We start from the raw sequence: 21,667 nt of genomic DNA, 5'->3' as shown, positions 1-21,667 counted from the left end.
AGAAGTGAAGTTTAAAAAAAACCCCAAACCTTTTCAGTTCAAGCTTTAAGATTTTTACCATATCTCTAAGTCCAAAGTCAGTCATTCTGCCTTTCCTGCCAGCTGTTGTGCTTTGTCACACTTCTGCCTCACCTTGAGTCTTACACTTCCCTTGATGCCTTGGAGATACGGTGATAGGAGCCAGACAGGACTATGGCTACTGACCTGTGCCAAACTCCTTAAGCTGAAGAGAGCAAGGTGTGGTAACTGTCTTACCTGTCAGAAGTCATACTCAGAGAGGGGAAATACAGGAGCTGCTTACCATCCTAACAGCGTGGAAGAATGCTGGTTCAAAAATCAAGGTAAGGAGAAGGTAGGTCTGCAGCAGCAGACTGAGCACTGCCACCAGTTTTCATGTTGGGACAGGCATTGGACATGTGTGCTAAGGGTAGAGGGGAGTGTCATGACAAGGCAAGAAATAGGAAGCATTACTTAAATGTAGTTTAGAGGGGGTTGAAACCTTTCACACAACCATTTCTGGTGCAGTATTTGCAATGGAATGACTACATCATCCACAGGACTAATTTAGATTTTATTCTGGTATTTCTCAAATATAAAAAGTCAAAATTCTTACATCAATCTTTAAAGAAAATCCATGCAAGCAGGTCAAAATGTTTACAACTTAATTCCCTTCCCACCCCCCTTCCTTTCAGTTTTCACTTCACAAATCATGCTGGTAAGTAAACCAAGTGTCTGCCCCTCATGTTTCTTTTCACAGCACATTGTTAACAGAACAAGGCTAGGCTAAGTCAGGGGTGCAGTAAGCACCAAAATAAGATTTTTCACTTGAACAGCCTCTCTGCAATACCTCAGGATTTCTTGTGTTTAAAAGCACATCAATTTTGCTTAATTCTGGCTCCATGAGATTTTAAACTTTAAGGCTCTTTTTCCTTTGATACCACCATAATGTAACTCATGAGAATCTCAAAACCTATCAACTAGGAAAAGCAGCAGTACAAACTAGACTCTGACAATTGCAGATGACAACCTGTCTCTTCCCATTTTCCTCTGGAGAACCAAATCTGGATACATTGTACAGAATTTTTGGCATGAGAAAAATCCCAATTTGCTTTGTTTGAAATAGGTTTGGCTCATCGAACTAGAGATTCATGTAAAAACAAAATGCTTCTAACATTAAAATTGATAGGTAGTAGAAAAAATTGTAACCTTTGTATTCCCATTTTTACAACTCTTGCTGTTGGAGTTTAGTGTCAGGTTTCATTAGTACTGAAGCCACACTGCCGTCCCTTTACTACAGTTGTTCCCTGTAGCAAAACTGAAGTGTCTTCAGTTTACAGCTGCGATTCACTAAACATTTCTTTTTGAAAGGGAGTCAAAGCAATAGAGCTTCATTCTGAAGGTTGCATAGAGACTGGAGAGATTTATACAACAAATGCCATTTAAAAAAAAAAAAAAAAAAAAAAATCTGTCTGGCACTACTGAACAGCTCAAATGTGTGTGACCAAAAATATTTATAGGCAATCAACTCTGAGTTTGTTAGCAACAGTAATACTGTACATTTTACATTGTTATCAAATACATAATTCAAGAGTTACAAAAGAAGATCATGCATTACCACTACATTTCATACAAGCTTGGATTGATTTCATTCCAAGAATTTGAAATGGAGACAGCATTTTTTTTTTAAATGAATAAAAACTCAAGTCTGGATTCTGTTTTAGCTTTCATGGATTTGATATAATCTTGTTACAAGAAAACCTATACCAGTTTGCTCAATTTAAATGTTAAAATAACTACTGAACAAAAAAAGTGAGCATTAAAGTGATCAAAAAAGGGATCTACATGATTCGTTCTTTTAAAGTCAGCTTTGGAGCCAGAGGTACCCTTCCACACCATGGGTATGATTTTAACAAAGATCAGACATTCATTGTGCTCAAACTCATCTTCTCCTGTTTCACCAGGCAAAAGAGTTTAAAGTAACGAGCTGAGCAAATGGTGTCCCAGTCTGGAACAGGTTCAGTGTCAAATAGGTGTACCCATGTGTGCATGACTGAAAGAGCAGTGCTCCTTCCTTCCCTGGCCTCCCACCTCACAGCTGAAAGGATGGGTAAGTTGTTGGCAATACTTCCACCTTTACATGCACCTGAACACTTGTGTGTTCTTTCCAGTTCTGGAAGCGACCTGGACTAGGAGCTAAGAGGGATGGAAAGCAGTGTCCTACCCACTGTTCCAGAAGTCTTCAGCTTTGTGGCTCACGCCTCTTCTCAGTAGTATTTATGCCTCTTCAAAGAGAGCAGCAGATCATCTGTCTCCCTAGTCTCACTGCATTTACATATGGCACAGGATTGTTTTTCTAAGAGTAACTTGTGGCAACAACATTTTTTTTCCCTAAAAAAGTGTAACAGCACAAAAAAATTCATAGCAGCATTTTACACAATTTGTGTTAAAAAAGTAGAAGTTAACCGTTTGTGTATTGAGTAACAAAAGGTTTAAATTACATTTATTTTCCATTTTACACTCACTATTTACTAGTTGGACTATTTACAAAGGTTCAAATGTTGTATAAGAGAATGAGCTTTTCCCAGAATAAACTTCACACGTGAGGTAGTAGTCTACCTCTACCTGTTTTGACTGGATATAAAGGAGGTACACGTGGGTTTAGATCCTAGAAAAAATACAGAAGTAGGATGTTCATGTGAATTAGATTGTGTTCTTGTAGAAGAAACCATGCACACACACACATACAGAGAGAGTAATCCTATGGTAAAAACTTTAAGACCAACAGTAGATTTAGTTTTCATCATCTTGAATGAAAAGCAGGAGAAATAATTAGAACAGGGAGGTTGTCAGCTGTACCTCATTTATTCCAACTATATTTTTACCAAGAGGCCAGCTTTTATTTGAAGAAGCTAAAATAATTGATGTTAAAACAGTAGAACTGAAGGATTTAAGAATTAACTTAACATCGGGGGTTTCAGCACTCTTTCTAATATGACCAAGGAGTTATTATTTCTGTACTGGTGTAGTAGGTACCAAGAGTCCTGTTCCAAGCACCGGAGGCAGCACTACTGGCTCCTGCAGGGCAAGGCATCTCAACACATGCTTGCTAATGGACACCTCTGCAACCTAAAGGTGCCCCTGGTTAAGCCTTACTTTCCTCCAAACATTTTTAAATTGCAACACACTGCAGGAACAAAACACTTATCAAGATTAAAAGGAAAAAAATAAAAAAAAGAGAGAGAGGAAGAAGGATATACAATGCTTTTCACACAATTCTTCTGACAGTTCACCAGCTGACCAAGTGATGAAACAGAAGTCTAGTGGATAGTTTTGGTAGCTGCAAGACAAAGTTATTGTTCTTGCCCTAGTTATATGTTACATGAAGATTGCATAGGACAAGGCAACCTTTTGGATAATTGAGGCAAGCAGAGTTGGTATCCTTTGCTCTTGACAGGCTGAATGTGGTTTAGTGCTTTATTGTAGTCACCCTTGTGCATCTCTGCCTTCAACACATCCATTTAACCCAAATACTGCCAGCTTAAGGTCTTAGCACTTTAATCTGTGGATACCAAGTAAGAGTTTAGTATAAGACTATTTGCTCAAGCTTTAACTACTGACAAAAACTCACAAGTTTTAAATAAGCTGAACACCACTGAGATGCATATTTTATTTTAGCAGATATGGAAATTTATAAATTTATATAGTCAAGTTTTGTTTTTTTTTAATGGCCTATTAAGGCATCTTTAAAAACTCCCTATATGGCTTTGGTTTGCTGAAATACTGCTTTACATTGTTAAAAGAAAAACATGTTCAAATAAATTTGACATTATGACACATTCACATATTTCACTTAGAACTGACAGTTATACAGATGCCTACATGTGATCACAGATGTCTCCTGTTGTGATGACACGGATAAAAAGGTAATCCAAATGTTTATCTCACAGTAGAGGGCAACCCAGAAGTCTGTGCAGAAGTGACATATAAGGAGTTATTGTCTGGAAGAGGGGGAACCACAGAGTTTCCATTAGTGGGTGAACAGCTCAGTTTCAGTTTTTCCAAGTATTCTGCATGAACAGGCTTGTGACACTGAAGGACCTTGATTGCATCTTCTACTTTAAACCATTCTCTTTTCCTTCCTGAATGAGTACAATCCAGAAGAAAGAACAGAGTTATAAAATTTTAACAGCACTACTGGTTGCTATCTAGTTACTCACTTTTTCTCAGTTCTTTGGAAGTTGAAGTTGTCGGGCAAAAGAGTGAATGAAAAGATCTTGAAAGAACTGATCAATGCAAAGAGATTCACTCAAGCTTACTGAAGTGCAATTCATAGTAAAGCCTTTCAGATAACTCTCTTGGAGCAGATACTGGACAGAAACTCATGTGACTCTTTATATACTCCAAAAGCCACATCTGGTCATTAGAGGAAAGTGTGATGTTATATAAATAACTTGGTACTGCCATCCTACATTGCCTAGCCAAAAAACAATCTTTAGACTGAACATGCATGCATGAAGAATGGCTTGGTCTGATTTCAAAAGCCATGTTCCATACTTAAAATCTCCATATATATATCTAATCTCCATATATATATATATAATCTCCATATATCTGCATCCATATATGCAGTTACTTGGGTTAGCTGTATGTTTTAAAGAATAATATACCTTGTATCAGACATGTCTATATAAGTTTCAGGACTTTACTAAGATCAACTTAAGATCATCTTTCTTTTACAAGTCAGTCCTCTAAAATTCAAAGTCTCTGAAAATACATATAGACAAGGTCAATGCTAGTATTGTTAAAAATTGAATTAATTATATTTTTCACTTGGTTCTACAGCATTACAAGTACTGTGCTTGAACATATATAAACCACTTGTTTAAGATCAAGGACACTTTCAAAAACACCTTGGAGTATCAGACAGTAAAACATTCTACTTTTTATGGAAAAAACAAATTGGCAGTATAGTATTTGACCTTTAAAAAGTTACAATGTTTATTCTGACATAATGTTATAATAAGTAGAGTATTCTAAGAATAAGAGCAACACTACATTGGAAGTGACCCTAGATATGTGTGTATTGAAGTGTGCAAAAAGAGCATCCCTTGACTTTTCCTAGAACAGAATTAGTATTCTCCCTGAATTATATCAATTGCTTCAGAAAAATGAAAAGTTTAAAACATTTTTAAGTGAGCACATAAGGACAGAGAATATTAACTTACCTATATTAACTGAATCCTCCCAGTCTTCCAGTATTTCTGTCACAGTAAGAACATAAACATACGTCCTATGCTTCCGATCCTGGTTCTGCTTGAATATTAGAAGTACAAGTTTAAATTCTCATCTAAATAACTTACAGACCTACCACAACTACAAGAATAGAAATTACTTACCTCTAAAGGATAGTTGCCAGCAAGCCTGGCTTTTATTTTCACTGAACAAACATCTTTACTGATGAGACCCAAAATGATGGGAAAACAAAAGTTTTATTTGAAACAGCTGTTCTCTTTTACTAGACTAAAAAACCTGAACCAAACCAAAGACAGTACAATCAATGCAGAAGATTGTGAAGTTCTGACCAAAGTGTGTTCTTGGTCATCCAGCTAAATATTAGCAGTTGTCCACTAATACTGCCCTAAACAAGTACTACTAACTTATCTTTTACATATGTTATTAATTACCACAGTACACCACATTTGCTAAAACTGTTTCCACAAAGCATTTCCTGGATGAAAGGTCATTTAAAAAACCCAAACACTTTTTGCAAGATGGAAACATTGCATCATGTGGCTGTGTCATCTACACAATGGCAATAAATGGCAATAAAGTTTCACTCTGTGAGAGAGGCAAATTAAATAGCCTATGCTTGCAATCATGACAAATGCAAAAATCATTGTCATCTGCTCATTCAGCAAGTTTGCCACGATGGCAGCACGCACCACCTGTTTAGAAGGCATGTGTTTTGCACAAGGCAGGTTAAACACAGAGTCTGACAGAGGCATCTGCTCAAGGCAGGGCTGCAGCCAGTCCACACGAGGTTGGCATAGACATTACTCCTGCTACTCCAAAGCAGGCTAGTGGCAGTGTTTGAGGTGCTACCTGACCAGTCAGAACATCCTTCCCCTTGGAGAAGAGCTAAACTCCTAACAAAACCAGGACCATCTACAATTACAACTATATTAAGAACTAAGAGATGTTATGGCCTTGTGCCAATAACCTTTCCTACTTTTAACTTTGTTTCACTACAAGCTTAATACCGTTTTGAACTGTTGTGCTTTACTAGGAAATAAAAATTCTCCAGGAGTTCTTTGTCAGTATCACCATTAAACAGGATACATATATTTGTAAGACATATCCTTTCTGGTTGTATTTCTAGAACAAGAGGACTCAGCAGCAGAATTTATTTCCATCTTCTCTTAGTTCCACCCCCAGTGGCCCCCTCAATGGTACGAACAACAGTTTTTGGGGGCCTGTTTATAAACAAAAGCAGGGCCTTGATTTAAGTTAGAAGTAACCAATTCTTCTCTCTTTTGGTCTAGCTGGTGTAAATGGCTACCTGAATTACCAGTGACTTATCATGCTTTGCAGCCCCTGTCTTAAGCCAACAACATAAGTGTCCTGGGAGTTTTGGTCTGAGCTGGGAAATGGGGAATACTTTTGTAGATTGGCCAGAAGAATTAAAACACAGCCAAGATGTTAATGTGTAGGACCATCCATACACATGATAGTTCTACTCAAACCCAAAATATATCAGAAAAATGTGAATAGTACTAACTACAAAGCTTCGGGCGCTACAGGAGCTTCTCTAATTAATTGTGTCATGGCTTGCATACTTCACACAATAGGACACATGACAGGAAATCCCTGTCAGGAATCCACTATAAAAGCTGGGTGAAGATTTGTACCTGAGAATAAGGGACTTCCACTTAATATACAGCACAACAGAGGAACACTGGATGTATTAGGAGCTGAAAACTATTAAAACTACAGCCTGCTCCTGTCTAGAACCTAAGCAGAAATGGGCAACACCAAGACTAAAATGGAGTTCTAGCTAGTGTGTGTCCTCTCGCTGTCAGTAGTTCAGAGTCTGATATTTATGCTATCAAATAGATGTTTTGAATCACATAGTTTGCTAAAGGTTGGATTTATCTGTTATCCAAAGCTTTGACCTTTTTTTAATGAATCAAAACCATAATGAGAATTCATATCCAGACTCATCAATTTACATGTATTAAAGTTGACAAACTAATTCAGCAAAATCTAACCAGGAAGGAAATGTCAAAAGAGTACCTCAAGAAAGGCTGGTGTAATTTTTCAGAACTCTATGAATGGTTTGGTTTCTAGGTTTTTGGTTTTTTTGTTGTTTTTTTTTTTTTAACATCTAGGTATTGTCCACGTACTAATTTAATCTTTCCAGTAAAGGTCAATAATGACCTGAGATTAGCTCAGCTGGTGCGAGCCTGGTGCTGGATAACACCATGGTGATGGGTTTGATCCCTCTACAAGACATTCACTTACAAGTTGGACTTGATGATCTTTGTGGGTCCCTTGTAACTGAGAATATTCTGTGAAACTGGTATAAGTACTTAGAACTCTTCCTATTCAAATCTTTACACATCATGTAACACCTCCTAAAGTCCTGTCTAACGTAGCAGATCCAATAACTCTGCAAAATTATAGGTAGGTAATACTTTTGAACTTAAGTCTGATGTTGCAGCTTATCAGTTCTCACAAACACACCACTGCTTTTAGAACTTAAAGGAAATAGCTCACCTCAAATATCCCAAGTAGTCTGCCTAGCTTTCCCTTTACTCCAGCCTATAAAACAAACAGGAAAAAGTGTTAGCATTTGGTATTAATTTAAAAAGAATATAAAGTATCAGTATCATCATCATCCTACATCATACATACTCTTCCTTATTAGGGTTATTTAAATAAGTTTTAAATTAAGCTTTAATTAGATAGTGTTGCACTAATTTTGGAGATTTTAGACTGTAAGCATTAGAGTACAAAAGCTTCTAATGAATGGATCAAAGAATCCATAAATCTTTCAATGTTTCCATCCAGACCCAAATACTTTATCACTTACCACATCTATAGTGTACTATATTTTATTAAATAGATAAATCATACGCAATACTGAAATAATTCAGTAAAATAGAAAGGACAAGAGAATTTCAAGTAGTATTAGAATTAATCTAAAGAAGCAGTCATTGAAACTCCTGTGCTATTTTACACAGAAATTTAAGTACAAGTTTTCAAAATACAGTAATAAGTTAAACTGTAGATTGCACAGATCTTGCAGCATAATGACTTCATGTGTGCTGGTTTTCATATCAAAGTACCTTTTGGCATGTAATATAAACCCCAAATTTATATCCCCAATTCTCTGCAGTTCTGAACTCTTTTTCTAGCTAGTACAATTACAAAAGGCTTTCAATTCAGAGTTTTACTCCAATATTTTAAAATAATCCCTGCATCAACCCATGCTTTGTGATTTTTATCAATTCAGATAAGGTGATCATTACTTTCAACTAAGACTATAAGGTTTGCTTTTCCAAAAGTAATATATAGTGCCTCTTCCACGGGACATTGCTTACAATCATCCATTAATTCTAAACAAAACTCAGTCCATATGACTGATACATAAAGGCATATGTTGCCTACTGGCAGACAAAGCCATATTTAGATTGTTTTTGTCTTGTTGTATAACCAATATTTAAAATAGGGCTTCTTAGTGCTAAGATGACATTTTCTGATTTTCAGTCTCAAGCTTCTAGCCTTAGCCAAAGACAGTTATTGATGTCTTATGTCTTTATATAAAGGACCATATGGATCCTCATTACATTTTAATAAGTAACTCTGACAAATAACTGGGCAGGCTTTAGCAATAAATCTAATCAAAGTCTTACAAGTGAATGTTTTCTGTGACTTTTTAAAGAAAGTAGATGGCTGGTGTTATTTATTAAGCCATTTTGGTGAAGGAAGCCCAATCACACCCTGTGCAAAATCATCAAGGCATTTTGCTTATCTAGAGCAAGAGCTAGAGCAAAAGTTAATGCAAAACTACATACAATATTCTGTCTGTCTGCTGTGATGGCCAAGATACCTGTTAGAGTTCATAAAGCCAAAATACACAACGGGACCTGATAGATAAGTAATTAAGCAGCACATTAATTAGGAAAGTGACAGGCCCTTATTTTGGGCTGGAAGAGTAAGCTATGCCCAACAGGCACTAAAGATTGCTTGTGCTTTGTACTGGGTAATGAAAAAGCACTTATTCACAAAAAAACAGCATGCTGAAGAAATGTTTAAGTTTTCCTGATCAGTCTTAATTTCCTCAGCATTACAGTATCACTTCAAGTGTGAGTTTGGCAACTAACTAATATTTAACATGTGGCAAAACCACCATGACCAGCTAGGTTTACTGATACTGAATAGCTTTCACAGAGTTTTGTCAACTTATTGGTATCCCATAGTCACAATACTCTAAGTGGGATTTACTTTAACAGTTTCTCTTTTCTCCCTCCAAGCAAATCAATGTTTTATACAAATACACTTAGCTGAGTAATTCTGAATGAAACTATTAGAAGCACTCCATTACATCAAGGGTAAAAACTCCCCAAAGCTTGAAGTGAAGCTTTGGTGCAACCAGATATTGCTACATAGATGTGATTACTATAACTGATGTCTAATTATTCTCTACTCAAATATATCTTTTTCCAAAATGCAGCATCATGCTTGCAGACAACAGTGTATTCTGAAAACCTCCACACTCAAAAGTGTAAAAAGGAACTAATTCAAAGTCTTGTGATTTTTTTTCCCCTGAAGATAATATTCAGATGAATAATCTTCATAGTTGAAAAAGTACCTTGAATTTGACAGTGATTTTTTAAGTGCTTTTACTAACAAGAACATTTCCTTCAAGTTCTTTCTGTAATGTAGTTCAAAATGTGTCTAATTTAAGTGCTAGAGGACCAAGAAATACTTCAGCTTTATCCCCAGAACATCATAAGCAGTTCCTCCTTTTCCAATGGTAAACTTCTAATCCAGTGCACTTGTAAAATTCTAGACTTTGAAACATTTTGCTTCTCATAAAAATATACTTTTTCCTTTGGCTTTTATGTAGCCATGGCTGTTAAAATATGGTTCTTCAAGTAAACAGAATCCTCTAGGCTTCTATAAGTGTAAGACCATTCAAAGTTTTGGAGAAAAGCCTGGAAAAACTCCAGCTTTCTTCCAACAGACAAGCTGTTGAATGAAGTGCTATACTTCCCCAGAACAATTCTCTAAGGAAGTCTGAGTACTATGCAAATAGGACCTCAGATCTGAATCTTATGCATATATTTTAACATTAGTCTAAATCCAGCCACAAGAGAGAAAACTATCCACTTCATCCCACAATTAGTCTGGCCTTGAGGTCTTTCCTGTACGCAGCTGTGGAGGCACTGCAGTCCAGATGAGAGCCAGGCTCGCCTGTTTCCTGTAGATGGAGCAAGAGTCATGCTGCAGTTTAATTTCTAAGCTAACAGTCTACTAGGGCAGAAAGTTATTGAAGATCTGAGAGATTTGAGTTATTTGTAACTCTAGCATCTGTAAGTTAGTATTGTAGCCATTTTAATGGCTACACTCCTGAAACGGATGGTAGCAAGACTACTCCTGCCCCATATTTTTGCATAATTCTATAAAATGAAATGTTTGACTACATCTGCCTAATCTTTCAGCTGAGAGTGTGCTTTATGACTTTATTTTTGCAGTGTCTAATTCTAGTCTGTAGCACCCAATTATTTTTCAAATATTAAATGCCCATTGGTGCCAATTCCTCTATTTCCTGAGAGAAGTCTTAATTGATATTACTTTGATATTACTGCCATTTTCACAGTTGCAGCAAATTCATCTTCAGGATCACCTCACTTCTCAGGAACTATAGCCACACAGGGCTAGGAGAGATTGCATATTTTCTCATAGATCTTTCAATACACTACTAAGACAAACAAAGCAAGAATCTCTTTTTTGTAAGATGGAGCAAGAAAAGGGAGGGGTTCAGTCAAGTTCACATAAGATCTCCATTTACAAGGCTGGGCATCATTGGCTTGCTACTCGTTTGTGTCATTTTTTTTTGAACAGTGCATGTGCAAACAACTTATTTTCATCTTTCATGCAATTAAAGACAAAGCTCCAAATTCATTAATGGAGTAGCTCCTCATTTAGATGAGGTTCAATACCCTTCTGGGACTGCTTTATACGGTAACTTCATTTTGGTATTCTACTTCCAGGTTTGTAAAAGTTTATTGTATCTAAATAATTAAGGTAACTGTCAATTTCCTGTAACCTGTGAAGTGTCAAGACAGCTGTAAATGAAACACTAAATATTCAGTAGCGGTAAAAACCCATATCACTAACATGAACAAAACTGAAGAATTAAAAAAACCCTGGAGGCATGTACACAGGCAGACTATGAAACAACTGCCATGTGCCTACATCTGATTACAGAGATGTTTTGAGTTGTAAAACAAAGATTCTAAATACACTACTACTGGTGTAGAAGTGAAGATATTTAAAGCCAGTAGGCTAACAACACTTCTACCATTAATGAAGGCCATTTTAATTCCCACCACTAATTTATCCATTTTAATAAATTATTAGTTTGTGCATGACCCAATACTGAAGGAACACATTTCAAACCAGCACCACTGTGCTTTCTTTGAAGTTTATTCATTCACAAAACTTTTAACAGTTCACTGTACTGTAACCAGCTTGCCAGGTGACCTTAGGATAAAAATAGAAAGGACATCTACCTTTAGAAAGGTCAGTATGAATTTCCATGGCTCAAACCCCTAAATACCACTCTTTTCTTTAAAAGTGGCACTTGGTGATCTCATGCAAGCATATAAGACTTAGCTGGTAGCTGAAGAATATTTTACTTTAAGACATGAGCTTTTAAGTCTGATCAGCTATACAAGCTATCATACCCCAGAAATTCTGAGGGAGTAGAACAAGAGTAACCAAATTAGTTTTGCTTATTAAAGCCCCATGTCTGTGAAAACTCTTCATGCATTTGCAAGCACCGCTCAAAGCTGAACATGGCTGGAATTTTATACTCGAAAACATCATAAAAAGCATAGTCCCTTCAAGGTTATCCATTCTTTACACCACCAAAGGAAAAAACCCAAACATATGACTACAGTTTAGTCAGCTCTAATTTAACATGGAGATGAGACTTTACTATCCCTTATCTTGGACTATAGTCAGATCAGCAATTAAAATTACCAGTGTTCCTAAGAACACTGAGGAGAGGACTGTGCTTTTTTGTCCTACCCATGAACTCGTGACAGTGGGAAGACAAGACTTTCCCTAGAGGTGTTACTACTGCTTGGAAGCCTAAATCTTTGCTGACTCATTGCTAGAATCCAAACTCTTTGCTCCTTTCAAATGGACTGTACCCTGTGGCTGAGTACATCTTGTGTAGGTCAAAATGGGCTCCTCCAGCAAAACTGAACTCAGTCTGGAACACCTTTGATTCAGGGAGGCTTATTCATTCTCAAACCTTGCTGCAGAATGGCTCCTGAGGGCAGTGAATAGTGAACTAGTCTGTTCCCCAAGTAAAATGGGAGAAGGGTCACTGAATCACAGTTCACAGAAGATCTCATTTTGACACTGAATAGCAGACACTGTTCAGTGCAAGTCACATCTACATTAAGTTCTTAAGCCTCAACACCACAACAGAACCAGTCTTAAGGGTAAGCAGGATAAACTACCAAATAACATGGCTAATAGAAAAAAAAAGTGTTACACATACTAATCAGCAACAATTTTAGTGTGTTTTGGGAATAGCAAAATTGGATGAGAAAGCTTTTCAAGTCTAGTAGAAATCCTGTACTTCACTTACTCACCAGAATGCATCTAATTTACGAAGAATCTTATACCTTGTACTTGAAAGTATTATATTTTGATTTTTCTTGCAGTTTTATTTGGTTTAGACATGGCTTTTAGATATTAAAGAAACACAATATATTTGACAATTTCCCTAGGAAAAATAAATGGCAAATGAAACCCCACAATTCTGAATTTAGAATTTAAGTATTGTAGTATAGGAAAACTGCATGAATTCATCATGATTTAAAGCTCTGTTTTGCCTAGTCATAGGGCATTGATAGAAAGGCAGACTATAACCATAGTGCTTTCTTTATAGGTAAGCCTTAAATGTATGAATTCTCAATAGCTCAGCTAGATCAGTTTCTAATCTGTTTAGTTTGGAATGTCCTCAAAGGTCTGTTGATTTCTTGTTCTTATGCAGTTACATGTTAATGGTTAGTTTACCTTCACTCTGTTCTAGAAGAGCTGCAAGTCAAACATTTTCTTCACAAACACAGCAATGTTACACTACTATAATATGTCATTTGGCATAAAGTCACAGTTTTACTTCCAGTACTTGTTTGTAAAGGCAGACAGAAGGTAGCTATGAAATGAAAGAGTGCTGTGAAGAAGCTAAGTTAATTAGTTCACCTCACTACACTATACCCCAGTTCTAACACACAGAACTGCAGTTCTTTGAATTCCATAACAACAAAGGTCTCAGTCAAATAGTGGATAAAGGAGGCATTCCCCACTTCCTTCTTGGCTCCCATCTGAAGGCAACAGCAGCAAAGATCAACCGTATTTTTTACTTTGTTTTGTTACCTCTTCATACACCTCTCTCACGGCTGCTCCCCCTGGCTCTTCTTCTGGTTCCATTCCTCCACCCGGTACAATCCACTGATCTGGATATCGGCTACTGCTTACCAACAGCACCTATAAATAATTGCAAGTGACTTTTAAAATACAGCTCACAAGTCAGGAATCTCACTACTATCTGCTTTTTCATCAATGCACTTATTCACCGAGCCAGATGGATTATCGACTTTAGAAACAAAACAGCCAAGTAGGAGTTGGAAAAAGAGAACAACAGTTAACATCCTATCTTTTTTATAAAACTAAGTCAAGACAATGTCATTGCAATCTCTTTTTACAAATGCTTTCATTGGATGCTTAGACACAATGTGGAAAATACAGAATAATGTGCACAGGAGTGAAGGCATACAACAAAAATCTAATAATGATATTTTCCAGAACTAAGGTTTCAAATTGTATAGATGGCAAAGTGTGAAAATTAAAGACATTTTCATCACAGAAGTTAAACTAGTCTTCTGGAATGGCATCTTCTGGCTAAAAATAGACTTTTGAAAATATTTCTAATTTTTAGTCAGAAACATTCTTCTTTTTAGTTATCAGAGTGTTATGTTAGCATGACATGCTTACACTATTGCATAACTAAAATGCAGGGAGAGTACTTCAATGGCCCTTGTCCAATTTGGTTTCTTTTAAACATTTACGTAAGAGGAAAAATAACAACACATTGAATTTGATTTCTAAATTTAACATTTTTTTCCCAAGACACCTTAATTTCACTTAATTTGACTCACAGCTGGTTCTGTCATTGATATACACCAACTTAAAATCCCCTGTCTGTAGGGCCTGTCCTTCATAATATTCAGAGCAGAGATGCTGTCTACCTGTCCAACTATGATACCTTGTATTCAGAGCAATTTTGCAGTAGAAGTTCATGAAAATAAGGCCTTGATTCAAGACCACTTGGCAATAGGCAGTTTAACTTATATTTGAGACATGTCCCAGTTACTAAGACATGCTCAGTCATCTGTGTAGTAAAAGGCTTCCTATTCTAGGCAATACTTACATAAGCCCTACCCCAAAGTCAAAGGACAATTGTGGGGAGTAAAAGGGCAGGGTCAGTGCTCAAATCTTGAAAAGCAATCAAAAGACTAGAACAAGAACCTCAAGTCTAAAGGTTATAGTTTTAACTGGTGCCAGACATCTGAAGTGACAGCCCCAGCCCTCACCTTTATGGACTTCAAACTTACCCCTGGTTGGGTTAAGTAGGAAAATGGCTCTCTGATGACAGCAACAGGGAAATTATTACCACTTATACTATGCCCCTTTGGCACTCATGGAAATAGGTTGTGGGTTCACCTACAGGAACTGGGAGTGTAATTCAGATGACTGCATACTTTGTGAATGCAACAATACGTGTGCATACTGAAGTGCACCTGGAAGAGCCTTATCAGACAAATACTGTCTTGCAATGTTTCTCTCATGTGGAGTCAAGATTAGTACAGTGGAGACTCCTTTATGGTAAGACTAATTTCCCCAAAGTTTTTTCCTGTGCTATGTAAAGAATACAGCAGAGACATCTTTTAGTACAGAAACATTGATAGCATCTGATTGAAATGTTCATGTTTTCAGTCAACTCAAGTATTCAGCTATCTAAAAACCTAAAAGTAGTCAGCAAAAGCAATAAATTTAGACACAAATGCATCTCAATCTTTACAGCCAAAGGTTTTGGTTTTTTAGGATTCTTTGACACTAACAGGAGATTCACAGACTTTACACAGCACTACTAAAAGTAATTTTAGAAAATATTTTTGAACACTTAGGTGGAGCATCTATACCACTACAAAGAACCACTTTAAGCAGTGCTTAGAGCAGTTGTAAAAATCAAGTTATGAATTCACTTCTGAGTTCCAGATATAAGCATTAAACATCTTTTTCTGCTGCTGAAGCTAGCGCTCAATCCAGTCATGTAAAAGCTAGCAACAATAATGAACAAAAGGATGATTATCGTTAAATCATTCCCATCAAGGTAGAACAATTTAAAATCAGCATTCATTGCTTAGTTAAGGCTAAGCATAAAACTCTTAATTACTACTAAGCGATAAATCAGGTTGCTCATTCTGGCAGTGCAGTGTAAAGCCAGGATTTTTTTATGCCTTTATATACAGTAGTTGACTATTGCTAATCTGATCAGTAGACTATTAAGCTGGGCTTGTACATATATTAGCTTTAAATTACCCTTTTAAAAAGCAGAAACAAATACATCTAGCAAGTAAACAACATTAAAATACATTAACTCTTGTAGATAGGCTTTACGGCTATGTATACAATAAACTCCCAAACATTACAGCCTGGGAATTCATTTTAGCAACTACCCAAACAAACAGCCACTAACCCTGTAACTGAAGCATTTTCTCAAACATCTTTCCCTCTATGCTTTATTCTCCTATGATCCTACTGCTTTCACAGTCTGAATCCAAGGCATCACACTAAGTTATATCTCTGAGATCCTCAGATGCATAATTTTTTTACCCATTAACACATGAAGCCACATGGTCATGAAGCATCTATCCTGGGGTAGTGCTATCATGACCATACTTGGTGTTAATCAGATTCAACAAACAACAAGACCTGATATCTAGGAGTTGCAGGAATATTGTTGTTTAGTACGTTGTTTTGCATTCCATGTAGTTTTGAGGTGTTTTCATCTGTAAGTGGCTAGAAGATACATTCTCCACTACCTAAATGATGAGGTTGAATATATAAATGTCATTTAACTGTGAAGACACCAAAAAGCTGTGCTTGGTTTAACACTGTTCTCACATGCCAAGAGAGGTGCAAAAATCAGCAGCAAAAATGCAGCAATTCACCTTTAGAAGATAATCAAACTAGGAGAAATGTGATCTAGACTGTCTGGACATCCAGTCTTTTCTGAGGAGGCTCACAGTCAAGCAGATTACAACAGTCTACTGGAAAAGAAAAGACTGCAGAATCTCACACACCTGTATTTTTTTCTGGCTTACGCACACCAAATTTTACACCATAACCCCATTAGGCTAGGAAGAAAAACAGCAAAAGTATGTCCTATGCAAAGAAGTCTGTGTCCTGTATCCCCAGATGCAGAGAAAGTAGTAAGATTTGAGTTGTATTACTTGCTAGCAATCACTGCCTTTCCTGTGTCACTGACTAAGACTTGTACTGCAGTGAAATCCACTTGTCTAGTTATACAGCTAAGTTTATCTTAGACTAAGGTAAAGATACCATAATGCTGCCAAGTGAAGAAGTGAAGCTGCGAAGTTCAGCTAAGAGGAAACAAAAGAAAAATTCTTCCATTAAGTGTTACCAGCCAAGTTTCACCTCACTTCCAAGTCCAGGAATAGCAATGACCTTTGAGTGTAGAGAGGAGGAGAAACTGCTAGCCAGCCTGCTTGTAATAAGCACCTATCAATACATGTAACAATAATACGAATTATTCAAAAAGATTATTACAGGGCAGGTGGCATCATGGGACTTGCTCACTATAAATGCTAAGCTTGCAGACAAACAACTTAAAATTCCTAAAGATGCTGAAGTTTTGGCCTCTTTAGTGTTCTCAAGTCAAAAACACTCATGAAACAGTAGCCATTTATTCCAGAAGACCAAAATGGAAACAGCTCAAAGCAATACAAATTACAGCCCCAAGCTATTAATCTTGTTATTTTTTCATATTAAGCACTAGAGTTAGAAAATGGTATAAGTTTATATAAAATATCATTGTTTTCCATCTTTTTTAACTGAAGGACATTATACCTTACCAAAAGAATTTACATACAAAAGCAAGAATAAAGTTTAAATTAGCTAGAGCAAACCCCCTCAGCTGGATTCTTTAGACTTCAAAACAAAGCCATCCCTAACTTGAAGGAAAAACAGTTGAAAATATACCATTCCAATTTCACAATAATTATTTGTTATCAGATGACTAAGTTCTCTGTTCCCAGCCTAATCCCATCTATTCTTGTTTTCCCCACTGCCATTTTCTCCCCTCTCATCACTCCCACTACTCCAGCAGCTGTGTCCAACTTGATGCTTGAATTACCTGGAGATCACCAAGTCTGCCCTTCTTTACAGCCAAGCTAGCAGTTAAAAGAAGCAATATCCTAGAGAAAAGGGATCAACCCCTCACTCCCAAAAGAGCACTGAGCACGTGTAACTCGGCTGCAAAGAACACCACGTTGCTCAGGTGTACTGCTCAGAAGACAGGTGCGTGCAAGACAAAGGATTCGGCTCCCAAACTCTACTAACACGAGTGCACACAAATAATTTCAGAAGATTTAAACTGATCAGAGTATAGAAAAGATCATTAAGGCATTAAGATGTACCTCTCGGACACAAAACAGTGTCAAATGCTGTTAAATGTACTGCATATTTTCATAGGCTTCAGAAACATTTAAAGGATAAAAAATCCAAATCTACTTTGAGAAAAAAGACAGGAGCCATTCTGATGGAGGTGAATGTAATATAGTTTAACACACTCAATATGGAAACTCGGCCAACATGGTTGGTCTGCTAAAGTTACAAGCACCCTAAAGAGTCTGAAAGATAGTTTAATCCTAATACAGTCAAAAGGGTGAGACAAGCCCAATGATTTGTTTAAAAACAGCCATAAACAGATGCTCAGGGAAGAATACAAACAGTAAGTCTTTTATTATTCCCTAACACTTTGGACTTCCAATTGTTTTCAGCTCAGGAGCATCCTTAAGAGCACTAGGGAACAAATTTGAATGCTGCAACACTATTGAGAAGCAAGGAAAAGCATCTCTTACAAACACTGGATCGTATTTGAAGAATTAACTGTATATTTTTTTAGGCAAAAGCACAGAGAGCATATGTCAGCCTGGTACTGTAGTTAAGAGCTTTACTTTATCTAACACTTTCTTTTTTTCTATTTTAAGAATCACTGTCTCATCTTAGTAGTTCTGAAACAGTTTCTCAGCTCCCCTATAGGTTATCATGGTACCCTTGTCCTAGAATGCCATTGCCTTTTTTTTGGACTGCAGAAGGTTGGAAAATTAAGCTCTAAATCTTGCCATAGCAATGCTACACAGGCAGCATTTAGTAAGGAACATTTGCTTTCCTGAAAAGATTCTCAGTAGAGTGACTGCTTATAGTCCTCATTTGTTACTGCAATAATTTCCAAAATTACTTTATTTTTTAAACACGGAGAAATAACATGCACAAAGTCAGTAAAGTAGTAACAAAACCTTAGGATCAGACTTGACAGCATTTTAAGAATTAAAGTCAAGGCTGCAACACCCTTACCTTCCCCCTAACACTGGGATAATGTTCAGGAAGGTGATCTGGATGAAAGCAGATTCCCCACGAAAGTTTAGTGTCCAGCCTGCACACACAGCACCCATCAGGACACGGCCATTCAAGGGGCAGCGCTGCACAAGCTGGGGCAGAAAGCCCAGCCACGGAAACCTCCCCATTTCACAGCAGCCTGTACCAACTCAAGAACCTCCAGCCAAGCCCTTTAAAGACAATAGACTGAAAAGCAGTCCCCAGCTATGACAGAGGTTAAAAAGATGTTCAGTGAGGAGCCAGCACAACGGCAGAAGAATGGTTAACTAGCAGTACAATGCTCATTAATTTCAGCACAAATCTTGAATGCATCTCAGAAAACTGGGTTCTGTCTACACAATCTATTAAAGTCTGAAATATCCTCCCAACTTTAAGATCACTTTTCAAAGCAGCAACACAGCACTTGGCTATCAGTCAGTGCTACTTTACCCCCATTCTGAAGATGAACTGTAAAGATATATGGATATAACTTTGTAATGCTTCAAAATTAGACCTGGAAACTATTTTTCCTTTGAGACCTTCTGACTTTAAGGCTATATGGCAATAAGGAGAGATGCATCAAACTTTTTCAGAAGAAGTTTTGCTTTTGATTTGCTATTACAGCTATAATATTTTACAAATTTTATTTCACATTAAATTCAAATATTTGGCTAATATGTTATAGTGATACAGAATTTGAGTGTCTTTCTCTGGCTATTTAAAACACTTCATTTTGTTCTTTGGCTAAAGTGTTCATATCAGGAATAGAACAGCACTGTACTACTATGGCATGACAGAGCACATTTTCTCACATAAAGTGACTCAAGTCACCTGTAGCATTTGATCTCCCCCAAAGCTTTAGCATGCTTTGGAGAAACAGATGTTACAGGTCTCACAGGGTGATGAAGGGTGCAGATCTTGCACTCAGATATACGACAAAAGTAGATTCCTGGCTGAAAAAAAAAACCCTGCAAACAAACAAGAAACTTCCCATAAGTGCCTATAAAAGAAGTTTTACTTCTCACGCCAGGCCAGTTCCCCAATCCACTTCACATCACAACCTCCTTCCCTCATGCTTGCTAATGCAGACCAAGGGGGAAACCACAACTTCAGGTAGCAGGGGAAGAGCAAAATTAATATTGCTGCCCATTTCTTTTTAACTTGAAACCTCGGCCTAATCTCAAGCAGAGCTGGGCTTTACTGGTTACTCAGCAACATAATCTGTTTGACTAAGGGATCAGCTTCCAAGCACTTGTCAGAAACAGGAGCTCCAAGCCTTTGAGGGCTGCTCAGTCGCAGGTAAAGATTTGCCAAGGTTATTTCTTGACAAGTACCAGTTACCTTGTAGTCTTTTCCATCTTTGAGATAGATCTTTGAAGACAAATAAAAGTATTTACATTTGTAGCACTGCTTCACAGAAGGGCTTAAGCACTAAGTCAAAAAGCCACTGAATTAAAGCAAGCTTTTCAAGAGTTCTACAAACAAGACTGGAAAAATACACACATAACCTATAGTCTGTGAACTCACATATCTCTAAGAGATGTTTAAAAACAGCTATGTCTACAAACCCTAGCTGGAGATAAGAACGCACATATGTGTGTGTTTGTATATAGGCATATATATATCTAGCCAAGATATTAATACATTTCTGAAGAAGTCTACCATTATGCTGTTTCACAGTAGCTTGGGAGTTTTGGGCACCACTGAGTTAACTGAAGCAATTCAAATAGAAACTTTGCCACCAGTTTAAATCCCAAGTAAACTTAGGATGATGCAAGTAAGCTAAAAAAAGTATTTTTTTCAAGTATCTTAGCACAAATATAACTAGTTAAAAAAGACAGCATCTTCTAAACAGGGCAAAAAGTGCTTTGTTATAGGACATCTTAGCCTGATGTTATATAACCCTACAGCTGTATTTTCTTCCCTCAGCCCACTTTGAGCAACTATCAACCCCATTAAACAAATCCATATGGTAAAGAAAAGTAATACCATATGTATGGGGAAAAAAATAATTGAGGTTTCAAAATAAAAAAAAACCACCTCACACAGTTGACTGATGTCAGTATCTGAAGACTTATGAATGAAAGCTGAAGATTTCAGCCATGGTGAACAGCTGAATTGCCACAGCCTCACTAAACCTGCAGGCTTCCACTGTTAGCAAGTAGTTGGAATTTGTCAGAAAATATTCCAGCATGAAAACAAGGTGCATATATCATGCCTGTGGAAAACTGCTTTTCTGTGGACATAATAAATACCAGTGTCTTGTATCCAGAGTTGGTTACCTGACATAAATCCTACCACAACAACTTAACATTCAATTTTTCTTAATAGTAACACAAGCTTTAAACCCACATGAACCTGCAGGGATACACTATAAGCAAACACTGCCTCTGTAGATACATCATTAAGAGCCATTTTGGAAGCTGCTTATAGGTCTTGATTTTTCAAGCTATACCTTTTCTACAACATGCAGATCATAGATTCATAGAATGGTTTGGGGTGAAAGGGACCCTAAAAGATCATCTGGTAGTTCCAGCCCCCCCGACACAGGCAGGAACACCTTCCACTAGACCAGATTGCTCATCCAACCTGGTTGATACTGTCCAAACGTCAAGAAAATGCTGAGGAAAAGCTACGGCAGCAATTATCCCATGTTAATTACTCTTCCTGTCCATTA

At 37.1% G+C, this 21,667-nt stretch overlaps 1 protein-coding gene across 2 annotated transcripts; it reads right to left on the bottom strand.

Moving 5' to 3' along the window:
- Positions 1 to 552: 552 nt before the first annotated feature.
- Positions 553 to 13,815, bottom strand: NUDT4 (nudix hydrolase 4). Of its 2 annotated transcripts, none has more exons than XM_015629124.2 (4): positions 13,684 to 13,815; positions 7,777 to 7,821; positions 5,226 to 5,313; positions 553 to 4,139 (listed from the first exon to the last, which is right to left on the bottom strand). In XM_015629124.2, exons 1-4 carry the CDS (start codon positions 13,735 to 13,737, stop codon positions 3,937 to 3,939), a joined length of 390 nt encoding a protein of 129 aa, XP_015484610.1. In that variant the 5' UTR covers positions 13,738 to 13,815; the 3' UTR covers positions 553 to 3,936. The 2 variants fall into 2 exon arrangements, with proteins under 2 accessions (XP_015484610.1, XP_015484611.1); XM_015629125.2 differs by having other exon boundaries at positions 5,226 to 5,310.
- Between the last annotated feature and the right edge of the window lie 7,852 nt (positions 13,816 to 21,667).

Source organism: Parus major, chromosome 1A, assembly GCF_001522545.3.
Source record: "Parus major isolate Abel chromosome 1A, Parus_major1.1, whole genome shotgun sequence".
NCBI classification, from domain to species: Eukaryota; Metazoa; Chordata; class Aves; order Passeriformes; family Paridae; genus Parus; species Parus major.
Note: the sequence above shows the minus strand (reverse complement) of the source record. Positions and strands in the feature narration are given on the sequence as shown.